Genomic DNA, 20213 nt, shown 5'->3' with positions numbered 1-20213 from the left:
TTTCATACGTAAGAGTCTGATTCCAATAATCCTGGTACAGTCGCCACCCTTTACCGGCTGATATCCTTTTTTTTTTTTTTTTTTTTTTTTTTTTTCTGCCTCGTCTTTTTTGTACACCAAAACGGCGCGGTGGGGGAAACCAAATCGGGTCGTTTTGTGATTAGCAATACCCTTTTTATCGACTACACCGTAACACTTTATCACCAGTCATGGACGGAACAAGTAGTCCCGGCGGCGCATCGCCGCCAAACGTTGACGAGGACGTTGATCTCTACGGTGCGCACCGCCGAAAACCCGCGCGCCGGTTCCTTTTTATTTGATTTTATTTCTTTTGATTTTGCCCTTCCTTCCCGACCCCCCTAACTCACCAATGGTACAGAACTCTTGGAGATCGACAGGTCCGCCAGTGCGTCAGATATAAAAAAGGCATACCATAAGGTGAGGAGATTCTAGCTACGCCTGCCACTGGCTGGCAAAACACACACACACGCCGCATGTCTATCCATCATATACTCTTTGGAATCAACCAACTAACCTCAACACCCCTGCTCGCACAAACTACACCAATCCAGGCAGCACGCCAACACCACCCAGACAAGGTCCCCGAGGAGCGTAAGGAAGAGGCCGAGGCGACGTTCAAGGCCATTCAGCAGGCGTACGAGATCCTCCGCGACGATGAAAAGCGCCACCTGTACGACACGCACGGCATGGCCGCCTTTGACCCGTCCCGCGGCCCGGCCGGCCACGGCGGCATGGGCATGGACGACTTACAGGAGCTCTTTGCGTCCATGGGCATGGGCATGGGCGGTATGGGCGGCATGGGCGGCGGCAGGGCCCCCAAGAGGCCGCAGCGGGGCGCGGACCAGGAGATACCGCACGAGGTGACGCTCGAGGACCTGTACAGGGGCAAGACGGTCAAGTTCGCCAGCAGCAAGCGCGAGCTGTGCTCCGTATGCAAGGGGTCGGGAGCCAGGGACAAGTACAAGCCGCAGGACTGCGACAAGTGCCAGGCCAGCGGGTTCCGCAAGGTCCTGAAGCAGGTGGCGCCGGGCCTCGTGTCGCAGGACATCGTCGAGTGCGATCACTGCCAGGGCACCGGCAAGTACGTCAAGGAGAAGGAACGCTGCAAGAAGTGCAAGGGCAGGGCCACGCTGCCCGTCACCAAGGCCCTCGAGATCTACATCCCCAGGGGCGCCTTCCACGGAGAAAAGGTCGTGCTTGAGGGCGAGGCCGATCAGCTGCCGGGCCAGACGCCCGGCGACATCATCATCGTGCTGGTCGAAAAGTCCCACGACACCTTCACCCGCATAGGGCACGACCTGTCGGCCGAGCTCAACGTCACCCTGGCCGAGGCCCTCATGGGCTTCTCGCGCGTCGTGCTCAAGCACCTCGACGGCCGCGGCCTGCACCTCGAGCTGCCTCGGGGCAAGGTCCTGCGCCCGAGCGAGATCCTCAAGGTGCCGGGCGAGGGCATGCCGCACAAGCGTGGCGATGCCAGGGGCGACCTGTACCTCATCGTCAAGATTGAGTTTCCAGAAGACGGCTGGCTCAAGGATGCCAGCGACTACGAGGCTCTGCAGAAGCTTCTCCCGCCTCCACCGGCCCCCATCACTGCGGACGAGGTGGATGAGGTCGAGTATGAGAGGAACGCAGACATCGAACAGGTAAGAAAAGCATTCGCGTTTACTAAGTCATCTGATGCAGTACTCGTTGGAGTAATGTCTCCCCGTTACTGACTTTTATATCAATCTACAGATGGGTGCTTCGGCTGGAGAAACGGGTGGGTCAGAGTGGGAGGATGAGGAAGAGGCTGGACCCCAGTGTGCTACTCAGTAGATGGTCCGACATGGAAAAATCGTTGATGCCATCCAATTTTAATCAATACGAGAAGCCTGCGTTGATCTGTATTTAGATTTAGACTTCGGTTGTATTGGTAGGCGTCCATCGTGCTTTTAAATTCCAGGCCTAATTCATCCCCAAAACGCCGACTGCGGGCCCCAAGTGAATTCTAACAGGCGAAAAAAGCTGGGGCCACAAAAAAAACCCCCCCCGGGCGTCGTCGTTAGCATCACAAGCCCCTGCCTAGCTTGTGTTTGGTCGTCAAATGTTCGTTATTTCCGTATTGCCAACATCACGGGCGAATGTCTCTTGGGTTGCTGCATGGGACAAGACGCAACCGTAAAATGAAGATGCAATTCATGACCCTAGGGACCCCAGAAGCTTCCGTGCAGAAAATGCCAGTGATATTTTTTTTCCCCCGCAGACCAAGAGCAAAGTAAATCTTTGTCGCAACCAGAAAAAAAAGGAACGAAACACGCCGTACACCACACAGTTCGAGTCGATTATACCTCGGTGGTAACCTTGGCCTTGGGGTTGGTGACCTTGACACCCAGCTGCTTCGCCCGTGCGATGATCTCAATGCGCTTCCTCGATGAGACGTTGTGTGCGATCCTAGATTGTGAGAGCTGTCAGCCTTCTGTGGGCCTTGATTTCCATTTCCCCGTGTTTTTCATTCCGTCGGCAGCAAGAGCAATGTGTCCGTGGCGGTAAGAAAACGTACTCAGCGGCGAAGACCTGGTTGTGCATGAGAAGGAGCTCGACGTCGTTGACGTTCTGGACGAGGAAAGCCTTGTGGCCCGAGGGCATCATGTGGCGGGTTCTCTTGTTGGAGCCATAGCCAATCTATAGTCGCCAAAATCATCGGCCAAGGTTAGCACACCCGTGACTTGTGCCAGTACCTCCTCAGAGATCCAATCTGTGTATTCTTTCTCTCTGTTCGGCTTAAAATCGGAGATAAACGCACCGAGGGCATGGCAAGGTTGCCACGGAACCGACGGCGGACACGGTTGTCGATTCCCTTGGGCTTCCTCCAGCTAGGGTCGACGCGCTTGAACCTGTCGCTCTGGTGGCGCATGAAGCTCTTCGTGCCTGTGTCGAGCGTAAGAAAAAAAAAGCAAGTCAACGATCCATTCCCATGGTTTCCATCATCATGGCATCTGTAGCATCCTCCATTCTCGAGTTTTCGTCGGGGTGTAGTGTAGGGATCGAATTTCGCTTCGTGGACGGGCTTTTTGTGACATACGCTTCTTCACGATCGGGGTGTGCTTGGCGGCGGCAACCATCTTGACGGCTGGAAATGAAAATTAGTATCTGAATATGTCGAGAATGATTTCCGGAAATGATTCTGGCAGCAAGTACCTTGTACGGGGGTTGTCTTTTTGCTGTTGGGTTAGTTAAACGGGGTTGTCGACGAGGTGCCTATTGCTGTGAGTTTCGTTCGGTGCTGAATTCAAAATTTCGTTGTGGGAGGGGAACTATTCTTCACGTGACCCTAAAGCGCATAGTGGAATCTGCACTGTGGCAACAAATCGTAGTTTGGTGAATATCTCCACTTTTCGGGGCTCCGCCATTTCCAATCCTTGGCGTTGTGCTCCTTGACTGCAACCCAACCGCAGTCAGGTTCACTCTATGCTTGCATTCCTAACATTTGTAGCCTCCCATTGCCCATGATGACGTTTTGCGTCATTCAACTGCTACGCTTGAAGCTCAGTGTAATGGCCATCATCTCCTCCTCGAAGTCACTGTCTGGCACAAGTAAGGGCGGGTGCCGCGCCGCTGCTGGAGGATCAAAGTGGATGTAGTCGGGCAGCATGCATATGCCTCGGGAGTCTCTGAACTGGCGTTACCCCTGTGAGGAACTTGCTCCATAACCACAAGTTTTTTTTTTTTTTTTTTTTTTTTTTTTTTTTTTTTTTTTTTTCTCACGGCGACGACATGGGTCTGTTACTTTAGATCCATGTGACATTTTGTTCTCCCGCGATAGTAACATGTGTCTAATCCCCTAAGAGACTCTTTCTGGCCTGGATGAAAGTCCATGGCCAGCACTGGTAATTAGAAATGAGCATAGACAACAGGAGGAAGAAGAGATTGTTTTGAGATATTACACCTGTCCAGGCGAGGTTGCGCACTTGTGCTCACCAAACCTCGTTGCTATCCAGACACAACTTGAACATACAAAGCAGTAAAACGATGCTTGCTGTTCTTTGTTCAAGTGCCCAAGGTGGGTCTGTTCTAAACAAAGTGGATTGTGATGTGGAATTGGCTCTTCCGTGAATCCATCGTGCTGTCAAACCCTACACAAGACCGTTGCAGTCTGTCCGTACCCACAACAAGCTGGTATAGTGTAATGGTTAGCACATGAGGTTCTGAAGAATGTCCATGACAAGAATCGTCCTCGTAATCTAGGTTCGATTCCTAGTACTAGCTCGTCTACCATCAGCTGGTATAGTGTAATGGTTAGCACATGAGGTTCTGAGATGTCGTTGACAGCTAAAGTCCTCGTAATCTAGGTTCGATTCCTAGTACTAGCTTTTTGTTGTTCTAGAGCGAGCAAGCTGTGGAGAGAATCATGGAAAGAGAGTGAGTGTGCTGCTTTTAGGTTCGGGGACGAAACGCAACCCTGAGTGATCATTTTATTCCCCTTGGTATATATCCGCACGGGGGCGCGGATTTTCATAAATAATACCAGATTGATGAAGTGGGTCCATTTTCGACGAAACACAAGGTCAAGGAGGTTTGTTCAAACTGTTTATAGCATTGCAGCTTGAAGGTGTAAGCTAATTGGAAAGGAAGCTCTTCTGATTGAAAGCTTTAATATTTCAACCCTTTCTGCTTAGGCTGCCATCTACCCCCATTTACTGACGTACCTTCCTGCCTAGCTGCCTACCTATCTAAATGTATACATAGCCGCTTCACAATGCAGCCTTACGAGAAGGAGAGCATGGGACCCAGCTTTTAAAGCAAGGCAATAGGCTCAGAAAGTCTTATCGTGATTATTTGTTTTTGTTTTTCTCTATAACCTTAGTTTCACCTTAATTTCCCCTATATTCTCCGTAACCGTTCGAGCCCAAAAAACAAATACAATGCTAGAAACAGAAACCCATTGTGCATCCTCTACTGGATCTGGGCCATTTTTGCAGTCATGAAGTTATAGAAAGAGAACGAGTTCGAGGTAGTACCATACGTGCTGTAGCAGAAGACATGTGGTTAGCGCACGAGTTTCAGGAAGTCTGAGTTGAGGGACACTTACTAGACGAAACGACTGGCAAGATAGGATCCGAAGATGGCCCGGAGGTAGTTGTCAGGGACACGCGCAATTATGTTCTCGAGGCCAATCTTCTCGAGCAACAGGTTTGGCAGGGCGTCCTTGAGAACCGAGACCCGGATCTTCTCGTTCTCCCACAGTTCGCTGTGTTGCAGTTCCTGCTCATGACTGTCAGTGCACATTCTGCAAATCACCGACGGAGACAAAGGCGGAATCAACTTACTGCATCAAGTGTGGTAATGGCTACAGATAGCTTGTCGGACAACACTGGCCTGGGCACGCCAGTCTCGGCATTCTCGCGCCAGATGGCTTCGAACTCCAAGTAGGCGTTACGTTGAATAGTTTCTGTAAAGACATTAGTATGAACGGATTCATTATACGGGGCAAGGCGAGGGACTACATGGTAGGGATTATCACGTACCTTGAACTTGCTTCACATATGCCTTGTAGAATTCAGGAGCGTTGCCAGCGGCATCAACGCACATATGCTCAACGAAACCTTCGTCATCGAACGCAAGACTCGCCAAAACCTCGAGCGATGAGCTGGTTACGCCACCCTTGTTCGCAGAAGCACTTTTGTTTTCAGCGTGTTAGCATACCATATTTCAACACGTGGGCAGGGATCTGTAAGAGTCTGGAAACCTACTCCTTGATGAAGACGCAGCCCGCATTCTCGAGACGCATGCGTGAGGGCTCACTGCAGAACAAGTTGGCACCCTCGACGATGTAAGGGATGGTTGACCTGCCATCCTTGATGATCTTGGAAACAGAGACGAGGTCAATGGACTCGGGACGGCCACCGCACGGCACAAACATGTCCGTGAGGCCAGTGTCCAGGAGGTGGTAGGTATTACGGAAGGCGGTGCCGTTGGCGACTACCTGACCGTTGGGCAGAGTCACGTTGACGTCCTCGCACAGCACACGGTAACCGTCCTTGCTGAGCTTGCTCATGTCAAAGTGAGAGATCATGACACGCTGCTTGGCAAGCCTGCGGAGCTCGTCAATGTCGATTCCGTTGGGGTCGCAGAGAACACCCGAGCCGTCGACGATGGATGTGTACATTTCATTGCTGAGTAGGATCTCGTTGCTGCCCAGGTCTCCATCGGGCCCACCAGTCTGCATCTTCCTGACCTTGGAGGGGTCGAGGTTAAGCTTGCGGTAGATGCCCTTGACGTACTCCCGAACCGACAACGTCGTCATTCCGTACGTATCGTGAGGAATACCACCAAGCTTGGGTGACTTGCCGGTGAAGAAAGACTTCCACCAAGGGGCGTTGCGGGAGCGAGCATGCTCGGTTGCCCAGTCGACAAGGTCGGCAGTGTTCTCATCGGGGCCCATGAACAGAATTTCAGGCTTGCCGTACAGGTCCACAATCGGGTTCTTGATACCGGGGGTCTCGGCGGGCAGGAGAAGGTCAAGGATACTGTCAATGTACTTCTCAAAGGCCTCGCGTGCCTTGTCTTGCTGCTTTGCGTCAAGCAGGATGACACCCTTGGAGCCGCCCTCGGGGATGTCCTTGTTCTTGCGCTGCTGCGTGCTGGCCAGTCCGTAGTTCTCATCGAAGAGGTTGCGAGCGTTGATGGAGTAGGCTTCCTTGCTGCGGGACTTGACGATACGAATACCACCACGAGCGACGTCCTTGAAGCGGAGGTGGAAACCACGCGACTCGGATGTGATGACGAGGAACATGCCGTAAAGTGGCGTGGGGTACTCGATCTCGGGCAGGAACGAGGCATCCAGACGGAAGCTCAGAGCGACTTTGGTGGGGGTGAAGTAGTTGGTCTTGAGGATGGCGCTGTTGAAGACGCGGAAGGCAGTCATGACCATCTCCTCGTGCTCGTTGGAGACCTCTCTGGTGATGCGCTCCTTGAGGCCTTCGTCAGACAGGACCTCGACACCAGGCGTAGGCGTGATTGTGCCCTTCTCCTTGGCATCCGTGTTAAGGTGGACGCTGGCGAATGCAGCGTACAAAAGACGAACAAGACCCGGGTACGACCCAATGATCTCCAAGATGTAGTCGGGAGTGAAAGTCTCAGTACGCAGTCGCCTCTTCAGCTTGGAGAGAAGTTCGGCGTGCACGTTGTTCTTGGGGTCGAGGGCATCTGAGAGAGTGGCATACTCGGAACCCAGGCGGTTGAGGAAATGCTGAACAAAGACCCAGGCGCAGTGGCCGTAGATGGCCTCCTGGAGGCTCAGCTCACCAGTAGCGAAGAGGTGGTGAAGCTTGTTGAGGGGAATGCAGTATAGCAGCGATGTCTCCTTGGTGATCTGGTGAATGGACTCCTCAATAGGAGGGTACTTGCCGTCCAGGTTGGAGGCCGGGCGCAGGTAGATGGACATGACTGTGATGCCGTTGGAGAACTGCTCAACATACTTGCGGGAGCTGGTGACGCCGTAGTAGTGGTACAAATCACTGATGGCGCTGAACATGCCCCTGGCAGTGCGGGACCTGAAAGCAACCACAAGACGCTTCTCTGGCGAGTCCTCGATGTCGAACACCTCGATGACCGGGCCAGTTCGGTTGACGGCCAGCTCAATGATCTCCTGGTAGATCTGAAGGGTGTTCTTGGTGGCCTTGGCGAGGAACATGCGGTCGCTAATGACCTCAAGACGAGTCTCGTTAGGGTCGGCGTTGGGCTCCACAAATGTGCACTGGTAGACGAAGTAGCAGCGAAGACTGGCGCCGCCGCCGTTGGTGTTCTGGCCCAGGACGCCAGGTGACCTGAAGGTCTCGACACGGAACCTCTGCGAGTCGTTGCCGTCAAGATACTTGGCCTCAAGACGAGTCTCGTAGCGCGGGCCCTCGATTGCGCTACGCCCCGGCTCGCTGGTGTCGATGTAGATGGCGTGGTCAGAGGCCTCCATATCTAACCTGATCTCCTCCCGCTTGTCTTCACGGGAGAAGGCTGCAACCTTGGCAGCGTAGAGGGAGGTGATGTGGTTGGCGATGACGGCCGGCCTCTCGAGCTGAAAGTAGACATCGTCGATGCCAAGCTCGTTATAGAACCAAGCCACCTGCTCGTCGATGACCTTGTCCGGGATCCAGCCATTCTCTTGGATCTCCTTCTTGACTGTGGGACGGTCAGAATCGAGACGAGAAGTGTTTGAGGAGTGATCTACAGCCGAATCTACTACATACCCTCTAGCATCTGCTCGGCCTTGCCCTTGAACTCCGGGGCAATGTAGCCCACCGTGGCCGACCTCAGGGTGCGGTTGCCATTTCCCTTGAGTTTTGACACGGCGAAGTGTGTGGGCTGAGGTGACGGATGCCTTGGATCGTCGCCATTTATGCCCAGAGCCTTTTGGGCTGTGCTGCTAATTGGTGAAGCCATGATGCTAGCACTGGAGGGCTCAAAGGGATCTGTGTATTCCGGGAACGAATTCACCAGGTCAGTGGTTTTGATTCTTGGCTTATCCATTATGATGGCACCGCGAGCAAGGGTAGCACAGTGTTTGCAGGTTGACGATGTAAGTAAGTGTAAGTGAGTTGAATCTGGGGGCGGCTTATTGCCAAGGAGTTTCTAAGCCGAAACAAGCCGTGGGTGCATTTGAAATAAAGTGATTTTTTGAAAGAAAAAGAGAGTTGAGTGAGTGAATGTGTACCGCTTTTTTGAGGGCAGAAACAACAAAATTTTCAAGTGCGGGCGAACAGGACAATTATCTAAAATAAAGTCCACGTCGCCAGTTGTCTTTGTGATACCAACAAACTGAGTAATCGCTAGATCACCAATGCTGACGACAAGGGATGGGAAGGTGCTGAGGTGGGTGGCTTAGAATGCTCCGGTAGAGCACTTTCCTCCCGTTGATAAGGGGGGCCCCCCAAAAAAAAAAGAGGTGCCTGCCGCTCTTTTTATTTATTTATTTATTATTTTTATTTGCGTCGCCTTACTTTGGCACCAACGCAGGGCAATTCCGACGAGCGACGGGTGGCTTCGTGGCTTACCGTATTTTTGTGTGGAATGAGCAATGCGTAGCCCCGTCCTGGTTTAAACTCGATTAGCTTAGGTTTCTCAAAAGGCACAGTAGTCGCTTCAAGACAGGTAAAGATAAAAATGCTCGTAATGCAGAATTGATAGATAGGCGGTTTGACAGGCTAGGGCAATTGGGCTGAGGCAACGGCACACCGCCTAGCCCCAGTGCTCGGATTGGGCAAGGATCAATCCTCTCAACTCAAAGGATGATCTGGTTTGGATTGAATTGCGGCAAGGAATGCAGATAAGAGCCCGGCCTCCTGGACACAGCCTACCCGGCCGTTGCTGTAGCGGCTGAGGGAACGGATGACAGATAGGGTAGATGCCAATGATTCGGTACAAGATAAGCGTGGAAGCTGGCGCAGAAGAAATCATGGACGAGTTTAATAACAAGTAGGACCACTTACTCTCAGACCGAGGGTGTGTTGGGGGTTGGGATCTGCTGGCAAGATACCGGATCTACGCGGTGCCTGACCTGCCGGCTGAAAGAAAGGGGAAATGATGTCGTTTCTGACACGAATTGGTGGCCCTCCTTTTCTTTATTTGACAATTAGAGATGAAAGGAATTTTGATTTGCAAAGAGAGCACTGCATGAGTAAGACCAAGATATCGTAACCCCAAGCGAACACGAACGCCGGGACTCGAGCGACCTTTTATACTTGAATTACATCGTGTCCACGACAGGTCACGAAGTAGCCAGAGGTGGAGACCCCAGGAAGTGCATGTCAGGGGATGGTTCCCATCATCCCAGGCGATCCGGTAATCAAATGCAGCAAGTCCATCACGGTACCTGGATTTGAATTTTTCATTTATTATTATTATTTTTTTTTTTTCACTTTCGTTTTGCCGTTTTATTTCTGGAATGCACGGTGCGGAGCCGGTACGAAAAAAAAAAAAGAGGGCCAAGGCACCTGTTGTGTTGGACAAAAGCTTGAACCATCGTGAGCTTTTGTTGGCCAGTTCAGCCTGGATTTACCTATTACCTTGCCCACAAACCCACACACACTTTCCCTAGTACACAATACTGAATCAATTGCCCCGCTCTCGCCTTGCTTCGCCCGCCCCGGCTGCCCGCTCAGCTGCGGCGGATTGATTTCAGGAACCAATCCACCCCGATCAGAGAGATGAGAGAGAGATAGGTACCTACCTACCTTCCTCACAGGTGACGGACGGAGACCGGAGAAGGATTTCTGCAACAAAGAGGCTTTTCCTGATCCGGCACCGTCAGCGAACCTACCTTGGGTATGTACAAAAAGAAAGCCCGACTAAGCCCCAAAAGTTCTCACCGTCTACCTGGTGGTCTGGGCGTCTGGTCACCAGTGTTTTGTTTAACCATCAAAACAACAGCAAACAAGTGCTAGTGGGCTGCATATGTACAATACACTATTTCTTCATGATTTGAACGGTCCTAGACAAGGGTGGATAGGCCAAGAGAAAAGAAAAAAAAAATCTTTGTCTGCTTCCACCATCCACTAATTACTGCCGACCAGGTATTCCAGGATAGGTGCAAGTACTTGACACCTTGTTTTTTTTTTTTTTTTTTTTTTTTTTTTTTGTTCCAAACGCCTCAAATCGACCAAGCATAAGCACGTCAGACCAACAATGCATCGCGATGTGTCAAGGTCGTCACGTCAGTACGTAAATGTACGTAACAAAACGCCGCCGTTGGCTCTGGTTTGTGCGAGCCAGTGCACAACTAACCCCTCCATCCCCGCGTCCAGGCCCAGAGCCTTGAGTTTCCATTACCCCCAGATTATTGAAAAGTGGGCCCTTTTGGTATCATGGGGTAAATCTCTGAAGACCTCATGATGTCTTGATACTTCGCTTCTGTGTTGCAGAGACCAGCCTCTGCCCGTCTACCCTTGCCGTCAGCGTCACGAGGTATTGTCGGGCTCATCTCCCTGCTTGGAACCATTTTGATGCCCTGAACCGACACCGAGCGAGCCGCATCAATTGGTGACTTGGTTATGCTACGTCTCTTCTCCCAAACTACGAGTACCTCAACTAAAAAATGAATGCTATTTTAACAACTCACCGCTAGACAGCCTACTCCGCCTGACATACCGCAATTCGTTTGAGTACATACGGAATATTTTTTCGTGTATTAAAAAAGGAACCGTAGTTTGTTGGTTTGGTCGCCCAAGGGGCGTTACCAATCCCAACTGTCTTACCCCTGGAGAGCATATTCCCTGCTGACCGGTAGTGGCGCTTTGTCTTCCGGAGTAAAGGACATGGATCTCGAACTTCCCTCATTTTTGTCTGAAATTATCGAGAGTTTTTGAAGTCTCCAATGATCTCGATTTCCGTTGTAAACAGTGCGTCTCGAGGGCCAAGGTTGCCAGGTGGACTACAATAGGCAAGTTACCGTACATCGAATTTGGTAATACTTGATACTTTGTTCAGGGTTGTCAACATCACTAGTGGGGCACCATTCTAAAACCGACTCAATCGCCAACCAAAAAAGGTTTACCAAGACATCATCGTCTTCTCTCCTTTTCCATTAATCAGCTGCATTGCGTTGCGGTATCCTTTTGCAATGGATCCTTTTGTCCGCACAGAATCCACGCTGCCCCGTTTTGTTCAATGCCACAGTTGATCTGCTGGGACTCTTTGTACGAGATTGTGTTGAGTGCTGAAACGAAGTGAGCTCACGCTGCCCGTGTCAGCACCGAGCAGATGTACCTGAATTAGAATTCAAGTAGGGTTTCTCTGTCCTCCTGCCTCTTCCAGTGCATCTGCCATACAACCATTAGGGTCCAGGCAGTGAAGGCAGCTGCACCACGCGGGTGTCTTCACGCGACTGATTGATCAATTGGTTTTTGGTGGGGCTGCAAACCCGAAACCCCATCCGTGACCACTCTTCGGCCCCGACGTCTCCAGCCCTCAAGTGTTTGACATTTCCGCCCGGAGGTACCCAAGTCCTACGGAGCTTTTCTTTTTTTGCTGGACAATCCGGGCCAAGTACCTCTGTTGCTTTTTAGTCAACGACAAACTTTTTACAAAATTTACACTCTTTCACTTTCATAGTCTGTCGATCTCGGCCAGTCTAATCCCAACACCAGTACAACCCCTCGGGTTGGCAATTGCATCAACGGGCATGTCGGCATGAGCACGGCCCGTAGACTCCACGTCATGTTGCTCAATCGTCTTGCGTGTCCCTCTCGAGATGCAAGTGCATTCAAAAACTTTCAATCTCCCTTTTTAGATTGAATCATATCATGTTCTCATTAGAATTTGACCATTGTGGCTGGTTGGCAAGCACTACACAAGTCCTGTGCGCTACAGGATTGCTATCCCAACTTACCCCGCCTCGTTCCTGGCCTCATAAACACAAATGACAGACGGTTTCTTTTGAACAAGACTACCTCTACCAAACTTTTGCTTTCAAAGCCTTGATCGAACGGCAGGCCGAATTATTCCTTTGGGGCATTACTGAAAAGCGTCAAGCCTGATTTGCACCTGTACGCCCAAGCGCGCCTGCTAGCCGGTATATCAGAACTGACATGCACGCATGACCTTTGTTCTCGAACTATTGCATTTTCAGTTCATCGTTTGTTGATAGACTGGGCTAGTCACGCATGATCCGTCGATCACTTTACAGGTATATTATATCTCGGCCCAAGGGCCTGCACTCGCAGTCTGGTGCCTCCAACGGTTCCCTCTCAACAACCAACGTCCACGATGGGGCTCCGTCGAGATAACCTGAGGCGCCTGCTGTTGGCATCGGTCATCATCCCGCTGGGCCTGGCTCTGGTGCTTGATACCCATGTAAATCGCAGGCAGGATAGTGACGAAAACAGTTGGCAAAAGTTTGTGCGAGCTTCTCCAACCACGATTATTACACCAAGGGAGGTTGTAAGCCGGCAAATTCAGGGAAATGTGTCCAACCCTAATGGACTGATCAAGGGTGACGCTCCCACAGTGCTCACCCGGAGCCAACCAACCAACAACAAGCCATCTATCGTTGTCGACTTTGGTCAGAATACCGTGGGCCTGTTGTCCATCCGGTTTGCTGGCGCTTCTGCCGTTACTCCCAACAGAAACACCCTTCCTGGTTTGAAACTGGCATTCTCCGAGACGCTAGAGTTCTTGGGTGACAGAAGTGACTTTACACGGTCTGACCACGCGGGTGGCGTAAGTGGCTGACCTGCGGGGGAAAAGCAACGACCTGGCCAGGCCAGCTAAACTAACGCGGCGTATTAGGATGAAAAACTTACCAACGGCACTGACCAGATCGCCGTCAAGCAGCAGCCGTACGAGTGGTTGGCGCAGTCTGGATGCGAACACGGCCGGCAGGTATGCGCCGATGGTCTTCACGGTTTCCGATACGTCAAGATAACGCTGGAAGCACTTGAGAGTGATTCGCCATACACGACTTCTTATGGCACAGTCTCGATCTCGTCCATCAAGCTGCACCTCTCTGCTTTCCACGGCACGCCGGATACTTTCACTGGCAATTTTGAGTGTTCGGACAAGAGCATTACTCAGTGGTGGTACGACGCTGTTTATACAAATGACCTTTGCATCGACACCTTCCGTCTTAACGACACGGAGCCCCGAGATGCTGGCAGCCCGACGTTGGTTGGCAAGCTTGTGCTGCACGATGGGCCTAAGCGTGATCGGGATCCGTATGTGGGAGATTTAGCTGTCGCCGCACTCACTGCGTACATTTCCCATGATGTCGCCTCCTCCGCCAAGAACGTGCTGGCTGATCTAGCAGCGCACCAACGAAACGACGGCTGGATTCCTCCGGCCAGCATGTAAGTTTGACACCCTGATGCGCCACAACCAGGGGGTTTTCAATCGAGGTGCTGACTACTTGGTAGTGGAAATTACAATCTTCAACTTTTCGACTATCCACTATGGTGGGTAGTATGTAGCTGCGACTATGCAGTCTATACTGGCGATGTTGATTACTTGCGGTCGGTATGGCCCAACTTGGTCAAAGTCCTCGATAACTTCTACCCCAGCGTCACGAACTCGGACACAAATCTAGTCGAGCGAAGGGGCTACGGAGACTACGCCTTCATACCACGAGAAGGCCCCGTGACTTATTACAACGCTCTTTACGTCCGCGCTCTCAAATACGCCGCAGACCTGGCTGAGCAGATTGGACAAGACCAGGACGCTCCACGCTGGCGAAACAGGGCGACAGTGACTGGAGCGGCCCTGCTCAGACGTAACTGGGACTCTAGTGTCGGGGCATTTTTTGACGGCGGCAGATGCGGATCTTCTCAGCTGTGCCCGTCTCACTCACAGGATGGCAACAGCCTCGCGATCCTGTCTGGGGTAGCCAACACCACAACCGACCCAGGGAACTCGCGCGGCAGCGTTGCTGAGTCCATTCTCTCCTATCTCGATAGCTCGCTGAAGAGGCCTTGGGGCAACGCCTTTTACGACAACGACCAGGTAAGCGACGGATACTCGCAGCGGGTCTATGCCTTCATTTCGTACTTTGAGATCGCCGCGAGGTTGGAGGTTTCTTCCACTCAGGAAACCGCATTCGACGAGATCCGCCGACTGTACGGAACAATGTCCGCCGGCGACCCGGGTGTGACGTTCTGGGAGGGCATTGGGCCGGGCGGCAGCCCGTACCAGGGCGGCTTTACGTCCATGTCACATGGCTGGTCCACGGGCATTGTGCCGCTGATGACCAACTACGTGCTCGGTATCACGGCCAAGAAGGTCGGATTTGAGCAGTGGGAAGTGAGACCTGTGGTTGCGGGAGGGCTGACGTGGGCTCGAGGCGCAATGCCGACGCCACATGGCGCCGCCATTCGGGTGTCGTGGACGGCTGGGCAGCATGGGACCGCGTTGGAGCTGGAAGTAGATGCACCAGAGGGCACTAGCGGCGTCATCAGTGTCCCTGTGTCAAGCAAAGAAGCCCGTGTGAGCATGGGTGGGACTGTGATCTACGACGGAGCAGCAGGAACCACGCAAAGCGGCGCTACCTTCAAGGACGGGCGAGTGTCTGTACAGGTTGGAGCCGGAAGGCATCAACTGAGCGTAACCAAATCAGCGTGAGTAGGAAGTATCTATTCCCGGAAGCTACGAAAAGGTATAGACAGTGTATTGTGCACTTACCAGGGTTACGGCCGATGATGTTTGCGGTGTCATCGGAACAGTGTCATTGGAACAGTGTCATCTCTAGTTCTAGTATGATACTGAAAATTAATATGAAGCATGAGTATTAGTGAGCGGGTCCAGCAATCATGCAAAAGGTACCCAGATAGGTACTGATGATATGTTGAATGGCTTCAAAACTACGAGGCAACACCAGATGCTACTATTGCTGAAGCATTGTGATGATAACACGTTGCTCGATGAAAATAACTACACGGTCATTCAGGAGAATACGCAGCTGTTAGCTATTGGCATTGGTTGGATGTAGTTTCTAACAGGCAGAGGTGAAAAAAAAAAAGAACAAAGAAAAAAAAAAAATATGCGGGAGGAATTGGGTGTAAGCTGAGTGCAACCTGAGTGCAAAGTGAAGGGGAAATGGGCTGGTCAGTTTTACTGCATGCAATTTCTCGTAGCTTCCGCTTAACCCCAACCAACGCTCAAAGGTAAACCTCTTCGCCTAGGCGTCCTATTTCCAATTCTTGTCCTCCAACCTAAACACCTCTGGTGAACCCTTCCGAAATACACCTGAAGGATACAGGCGATGCTTAGTCGGCCAAACAAACGCAACAACCCGCTTTCTACATCGCAGCATTCGGCGCAGAAGAAGCCAAAGCTGCATAGAGATGAGAAGCTGGGGTCAACTCAAGTACTGTCGTGTCCTGTGTCAATCGCAATGGGACTCTTTCCCAGGCACTCTGAGCCATCAAAAAAAGGAACTAACCAGCTAGCAGTTCGGAGACAAGCCAGAGCAGGATCAAGACAATCAGCAACAAAGTCTGGACAGTCAGCCACGGACTCAAAAAGCCGTTAGTGCATTAGAACACAAATCGATTGAGCCAGCCGAGATGGAGCGTGCAGTACTGACGCATCTATGGAGAAGACCGGGTCAAATGCGAACGAAGAGCATGCCGACGAGCTTAATTGCGTCAGCCCCGACCAGTACTCTCAGCCAGAATGGTTCATCTTTCTGGAGGCCAGGATCAAGGGCACCGAAAACCAAGTGAGTACTACAAGCGTTCCCAGTCCAGGCTGCCGTTGAGCTAATAAAAAAAAAATAATCCAGGAGTCCTGTATGCATTTGATTCGGTCGTTCAAACTTGAGCGTCTGTCTCATCAGGCTGGCTTATCCTCGGAAGAAATTTTAAAATCTGCTGCCAGAATCAACTATTACAGCCCGGCCATGTGGAACCGACCTATCTCTACCAGCTTTCATTTCGACATTAGCTCTGAGGAACGAGATGAACTGGGATCTGCCGCTGCCATAAAGCTGATCTCTAGCAAAAGAGAGCTTGTCAAAAATGCGTGTTATACGCAAGGCTACCTGGTGGGAGCAGCCATATCATTGATCCCATCAGCCTGGGTCCACAAAGAGCCGGAGGCCATGGGCCAGATCCTTATCGGATTGGCCGATGATACGCCATTCCTTTGGGGAACTGCATTCGCCTCAACAAAAACTGGCTTGAGCTTTTCCAAGACGCTCAAGAAGCTGCGGCGCTGGTGGCTCTGTGGCAAGCCCGGCTCGTACCGTGAGAGGACCGTCGGCGCAATAGACAAGAGGCTGTTTGTGGCAGCATGGCTTGTTCAGGGGACGAGGTGGTCCAAGGAGACAGAGTGGCAGCTCTATTCGCTCTGTCTGGATCCCGGAAATCTCATCATACCAAGCGACGAGGACATCTTCATCGACGTGGCCACGGCCGAGATCCAGATGCTGGCGATCGAGGATCAGATCCTCGACAAAAGCTTGCGTGCCAAGTGGCCCATGCCAATCGCGTACGATGATGTGAGTGACAGCAACTAGCATCGACCATGGCAACGAGCAGGAGAGGTTGCTCAGACAGTCACGCAACTTTTCAGGTGGGCAGAGGACCAAATTGTGATTATGGAAAAGCTTAGGGACCAGATGAGGGAGAAAAGAAAAAAAGGAAAACCGAAAAGACAAGAGAGCTTCTTCCCGAGCTCATATAGTGCCATGGAAAAAATGTCAAACCACGGCTTTTCTCATGCGAACTGCCTCCGGAAATGTTAATATTGGGCGCCACCTCGCTGCTGTGATCTACCTGGGCAATCCCCAAAGCATCTTTTGCCGCTTTAGGGAACCCTGGGTGATGGGTGTGATTAGTGACCGCTTAGACGCTTGCTCAGTTAAGTCAGGCCGGTTTGGCGTCTCTAGACAGCAGCTTTCTTCCGAGTCGTCACCGTCGTCTGCAATCGCCGGAGTGCTGGGCTCCTAGGTAAGCCCCACTGCTAATATCATGATGTTTTGTCAATTATCCAGTCCAGTCAGCTTCTCTCTTTCTTTCTTTTTTTCTCCTTTTTTTAATTTTTTTTATTGGTTGTGTAGCCATCGAGAGCGTCCTCTTCCCACAATTCACTTGCTCGGTTGTGGCACAAATGATAAGCCACCTAAAACTGCTTCCAAGCGGCGTCGTCCCAAGTCAGGGATGTACGTTCGTGACTAGCAGGATGACCAATTCGAGGCTCCGGGCAGACGCGTGTCGAGGCTCAGAGGCGACCACTACGAACAAAGAATCCGTGCTAATTATAGATGCATGAATACATATTGACATCATGTATAATACTTTACCTCGCTAGCAATATCCGTGAACCAGAAATATAACGGGAGGGACTCACATGTTGACTTACAGATCTTTTTTTGTGTTGATGTGTGGTATTGAGCTTTTTTTTTTTTTTCATGCATGTTTCAACGGCACATTATCCTCTTTTATTTTCCTCACTCCCCATCTTTGAACAATTAATTACCTGCCAATCTCTGAAGCGTCCCCCATAATAATTATTAATAGGTCGCGAGGTTATCTTATAAAAGTTGTTGAAACCATGCAGTCTTTCGCGCTCTTTAGCATATTTACCATTGCCATCGCCTCGCCTTTGGGTATTGCAGCCAATACGGGCAGACTTCCGCGGTCATCCTTTTGCTCTTTGGACATTTGCAAATCGTGAATGGTATATCTGTGGATGGTTATGAAAAAAAAAAAAAAAAAAAAAAAAAAAAACCAACGCTGGAAAACAGAGCTGTGCTTCGGGTGTATAGAAAATTGTGTTGCGCACAAGTACAATAATAGTGCTCAACGGACTTTTTTCGTGACGGGGTTGCTGAAGATCTTACACTTGAGCAAGGATATGCTAGGAAATGTGGCCGTGACTTTAAATCGGCAAAGGGATTTTGTACTTGACTACAGTAGGACATTTAGCGAATCGCACGCACTAAGGTTTGTCTCAACCACGAAATTCACGCGCATACATGAGGTCTATACACAAGCAGCCTTTTTCTCTTCTTTTCTTTTTTTTTTTTTTATTATTTTTTTTTCCATCACTAAAATCTTTCGAAATTTCCTTATTAATTTCCTATGTGTTTTTGCCATCTTCATAGCCTCTCACTCACTTGCTGGAGAGTAGAATCCTTTCCCAAGCAAGTCGCGATTGACTTGTTCTCTGACACGGAGCTCAGGACAAGTGAGCCTGTGTAGGCGAGACCCCTCGGGAAATCTGTCACTCGGGAGGCAACAGGGTTGAAAGAAAACAAGGGCTTATACACTGCCTAGGGAGACAACGCAACATTCTTTTTCTCAAGTAAAGATTTTTCGTAGTAGACTTTTTTTTTTTTTTTGACATACAAATCCTAGCTGCGTCCGTACCAATCCGTATGTCAAGGTCCCCCCAATCCTCAACTTCCGCCCCAAGAACATCCCAGGTTCCAAGCCAAATTCTTCTCCGCTTCTAAAGACCTGCAAGATATTGGGCGCATATATCCTTACAGCGAGCGGTTAGGCCTTTTTCATTATTAACAAAGTCCTTTGCAAACCTCGCCCTACATTTCTCCATACATTCTATCGCGTCGGTGTTGTATCTCCGGTATATTTGGGGCTTGTCGGGGGAGTCAGAGGTTGGTATTCCCGTGGCGGTGGTGGCGGCGGCCAATGTAAAGACGGTAAGAATGGTAGAGATCTTCATTTTTGAAATAGGTTTTGTTGGTTTGTTGGTTTTTTTTTCTGAAGAGGTAAACAATGTGTATAGGTTGATGGTTGAGTTGATATGTTATGATGGAGGTGCTGAAGAATAGGACTCAAGAGATTACACTGGACTGGACATGCCCTTTCTATTTATACTGCTGGCACTTCATAGAGAGCCTATGATCTACGCAGTCGGTCAAAATTCCAGAGTACTATGATAGAGCCCCCTTTTTTTTCCACGGTGGGTATCACTATGTTGTTGGCTTGTCGTGTGATCCCGGACATTGTTGTGCATTTGGCAAGAAACGAAGGCACCAGTGGAAGAAAAACAAACAAACAAACAAACAAACGGAAAGATCACCACGCAATAGAAACCTCCCCACTCTCTGATAATGGGATTAAAAATGCATGTCAATGCAGTGGCACAATGGGCGGTGCGGGCTTTGTCTGCATTGTGAACAGCAGCAGTAGTAGTCTCAGCTGAGCGGATATGACCATCCGCGCGAGTGAATATCGAATCCGCGCCGGTTCATAGCGCGCAAGGTAATCTCCAGGTCTTTATGCCCCCGTCTGCTGGAAGCGAGAGCGGGAAAGTCCGGATCCCAGATCCATGGCAGACGCGGTACAACGAGCCGCAGAGCTTCATGTATACCAGCCAGCATGTCGTGCCTCATAGTTGTGCGATTTTTTTTTTTTTTTTTTTTTTTTTTTTGCGTGGACAAGATGAACCCCTTTGGATGTGTGTTCGAATCAGCAAGTAGCCAGGTACCCGGCCCATTATCTTGTGGAGTGTTACGAACACTCGGCGTTGCTGAATCTTGATGAAATTTTTGACAAAAAAAAAGGATAGTCTAGTCCCATAGTATATTCGTACTCCTCAAGCATACTTAGTGAAGTGGGCGGAGTTCCATAGATCAACAAACTGGAGTGGGGGGAGCAAATCGTGCACATGTTATAGTACAGCAGTTATAGTACGCAAAACCAAGCACTGATATGTTTGTTGATCATCATCCCCCCCAAAAAAAAAAAAAAAAAAAAAAAAAAAGG

At 50.5% G+C, this 20213-nt stretch overlaps 6 protein-coding genes across 6 annotated transcripts; 3 read left to right on the top strand and 3 right to left on the bottom strand.

The window, feature by feature from the left end:
* Nucleotides 1-209: 209 nt before the first annotated feature.
* On the top strand, nucleotides 210-1836 carry PpBr36_03629 (uncharacterized protein; the record flags this gene model as incomplete). Its single annotated transcript, XM_029890800.1, has 4 exons — nucleotides 210-276; nucleotides 380-438; nucleotides 573-1664; nucleotides 1756-1836. 4 exons carry the CDS (start codon nucleotides 210-212, stop codon nucleotides 1834-1836), a joined length of 1299 nt encoding a protein of 432 aa, XP_029754190.1.
* A 506-nt stretch (nucleotides 1837-2342) lies between these two features.
* PpBr36_03628 (uncharacterized protein) lies at nucleotides 2343-3122 on the bottom strand (the record flags this gene model as incomplete). Its single annotated transcript, XM_029890799.1, has 4 exons — nucleotides 2343-2451; nucleotides 2561-2682; nucleotides 2804-2928; nucleotides 3083-3122. The coding sequence occupies 4 exons, from the start codon at nucleotides 3120-3122 to the stop codon at nucleotides 2343-2345; spliced, it is 396 nt and encodes a 131-aa protein (XP_029754191.1).
* Nucleotides 3123-4953: 1831 nt separating this feature from the next.
* PpBr36_03627 (uncharacterized protein) lies at nucleotides 4954-8523 on the bottom strand (the record flags this gene model as incomplete). The annotated part of the gene is made up of 6 exons (XM_029890798.1): nucleotides 4954-5026; nucleotides 5090-5262; nucleotides 5328-5449; nucleotides 5526-5677; nucleotides 5751-8175; nucleotides 8244-8523. The coding sequence occupies 6 exons, from the start codon at nucleotides 8521-8523 to the stop codon at nucleotides 4954-4956; spliced, it is 3225 nt and encodes a 1074-aa protein (XP_029754192.1).
* Nucleotides 8524-10828: 2305 nt separating this feature from the next.
* Nucleotides 10829-10990, bottom strand: PpBr36_03626 (uncharacterized protein; the record flags this gene model as incomplete). Its single annotated transcript, XM_029890797.1, has 1 exon — nucleotides 10829-10990. One exon carries the CDS (start codon nucleotides 10988-10990, stop codon nucleotides 10829-10831), a length of 162 nt encoding a protein of 53 aa, XP_029754193.1.
* A 1766-nt stretch (nucleotides 10991-12756) lies between these two features.
* On the top strand, nucleotides 12757-15099 carry PpBr36_03625 (uncharacterized protein; the record flags this gene model as incomplete). Its single annotated transcript, XM_029890796.1, has 3 exons — nucleotides 12757-13209; nucleotides 13279-13835; nucleotides 13902-15099. 3 exons carry the CDS (start codon nucleotides 12757-12759, stop codon nucleotides 15097-15099), a joined length of 2208 nt encoding a protein of 735 aa, XP_029754194.1.
* A 970-nt stretch (nucleotides 15100-16069) lies between these two features.
* Nucleotides 16070-16996, top strand: PpBr36_03624 (uncharacterized protein; the record flags this gene model as incomplete). Its single annotated transcript, XM_029890795.1, has 2 exons — nucleotides 16070-16198; nucleotides 16316-16996. The coding sequence occupies 2 exons, from the start codon at nucleotides 16070-16072 to the stop codon at nucleotides 16994-16996; spliced, it is 810 nt and encodes a 269-aa protein (XP_029754195.1).
* Nucleotides 16997-20213: the final 3217 nt, after the last annotated feature.

This window comes from Pyricularia pennisetigena, chromosome 3 (assembly GCF_004337985.1).
Source record: "Pyricularia pennisetigena strain Br36 chromosome 3, whole genome shotgun sequence".
In the NCBI taxonomy this organism is placed as follows: domain Eukaryota; kingdom Fungi; phylum Ascomycota; class Sordariomycetes; order Magnaporthales; family Pyriculariaceae; genus Pyricularia; species Pyricularia pennisetigena.
Note: the sequence above shows the minus strand (reverse complement) of the source record. Positions and strands in the feature narration are given on the sequence as shown.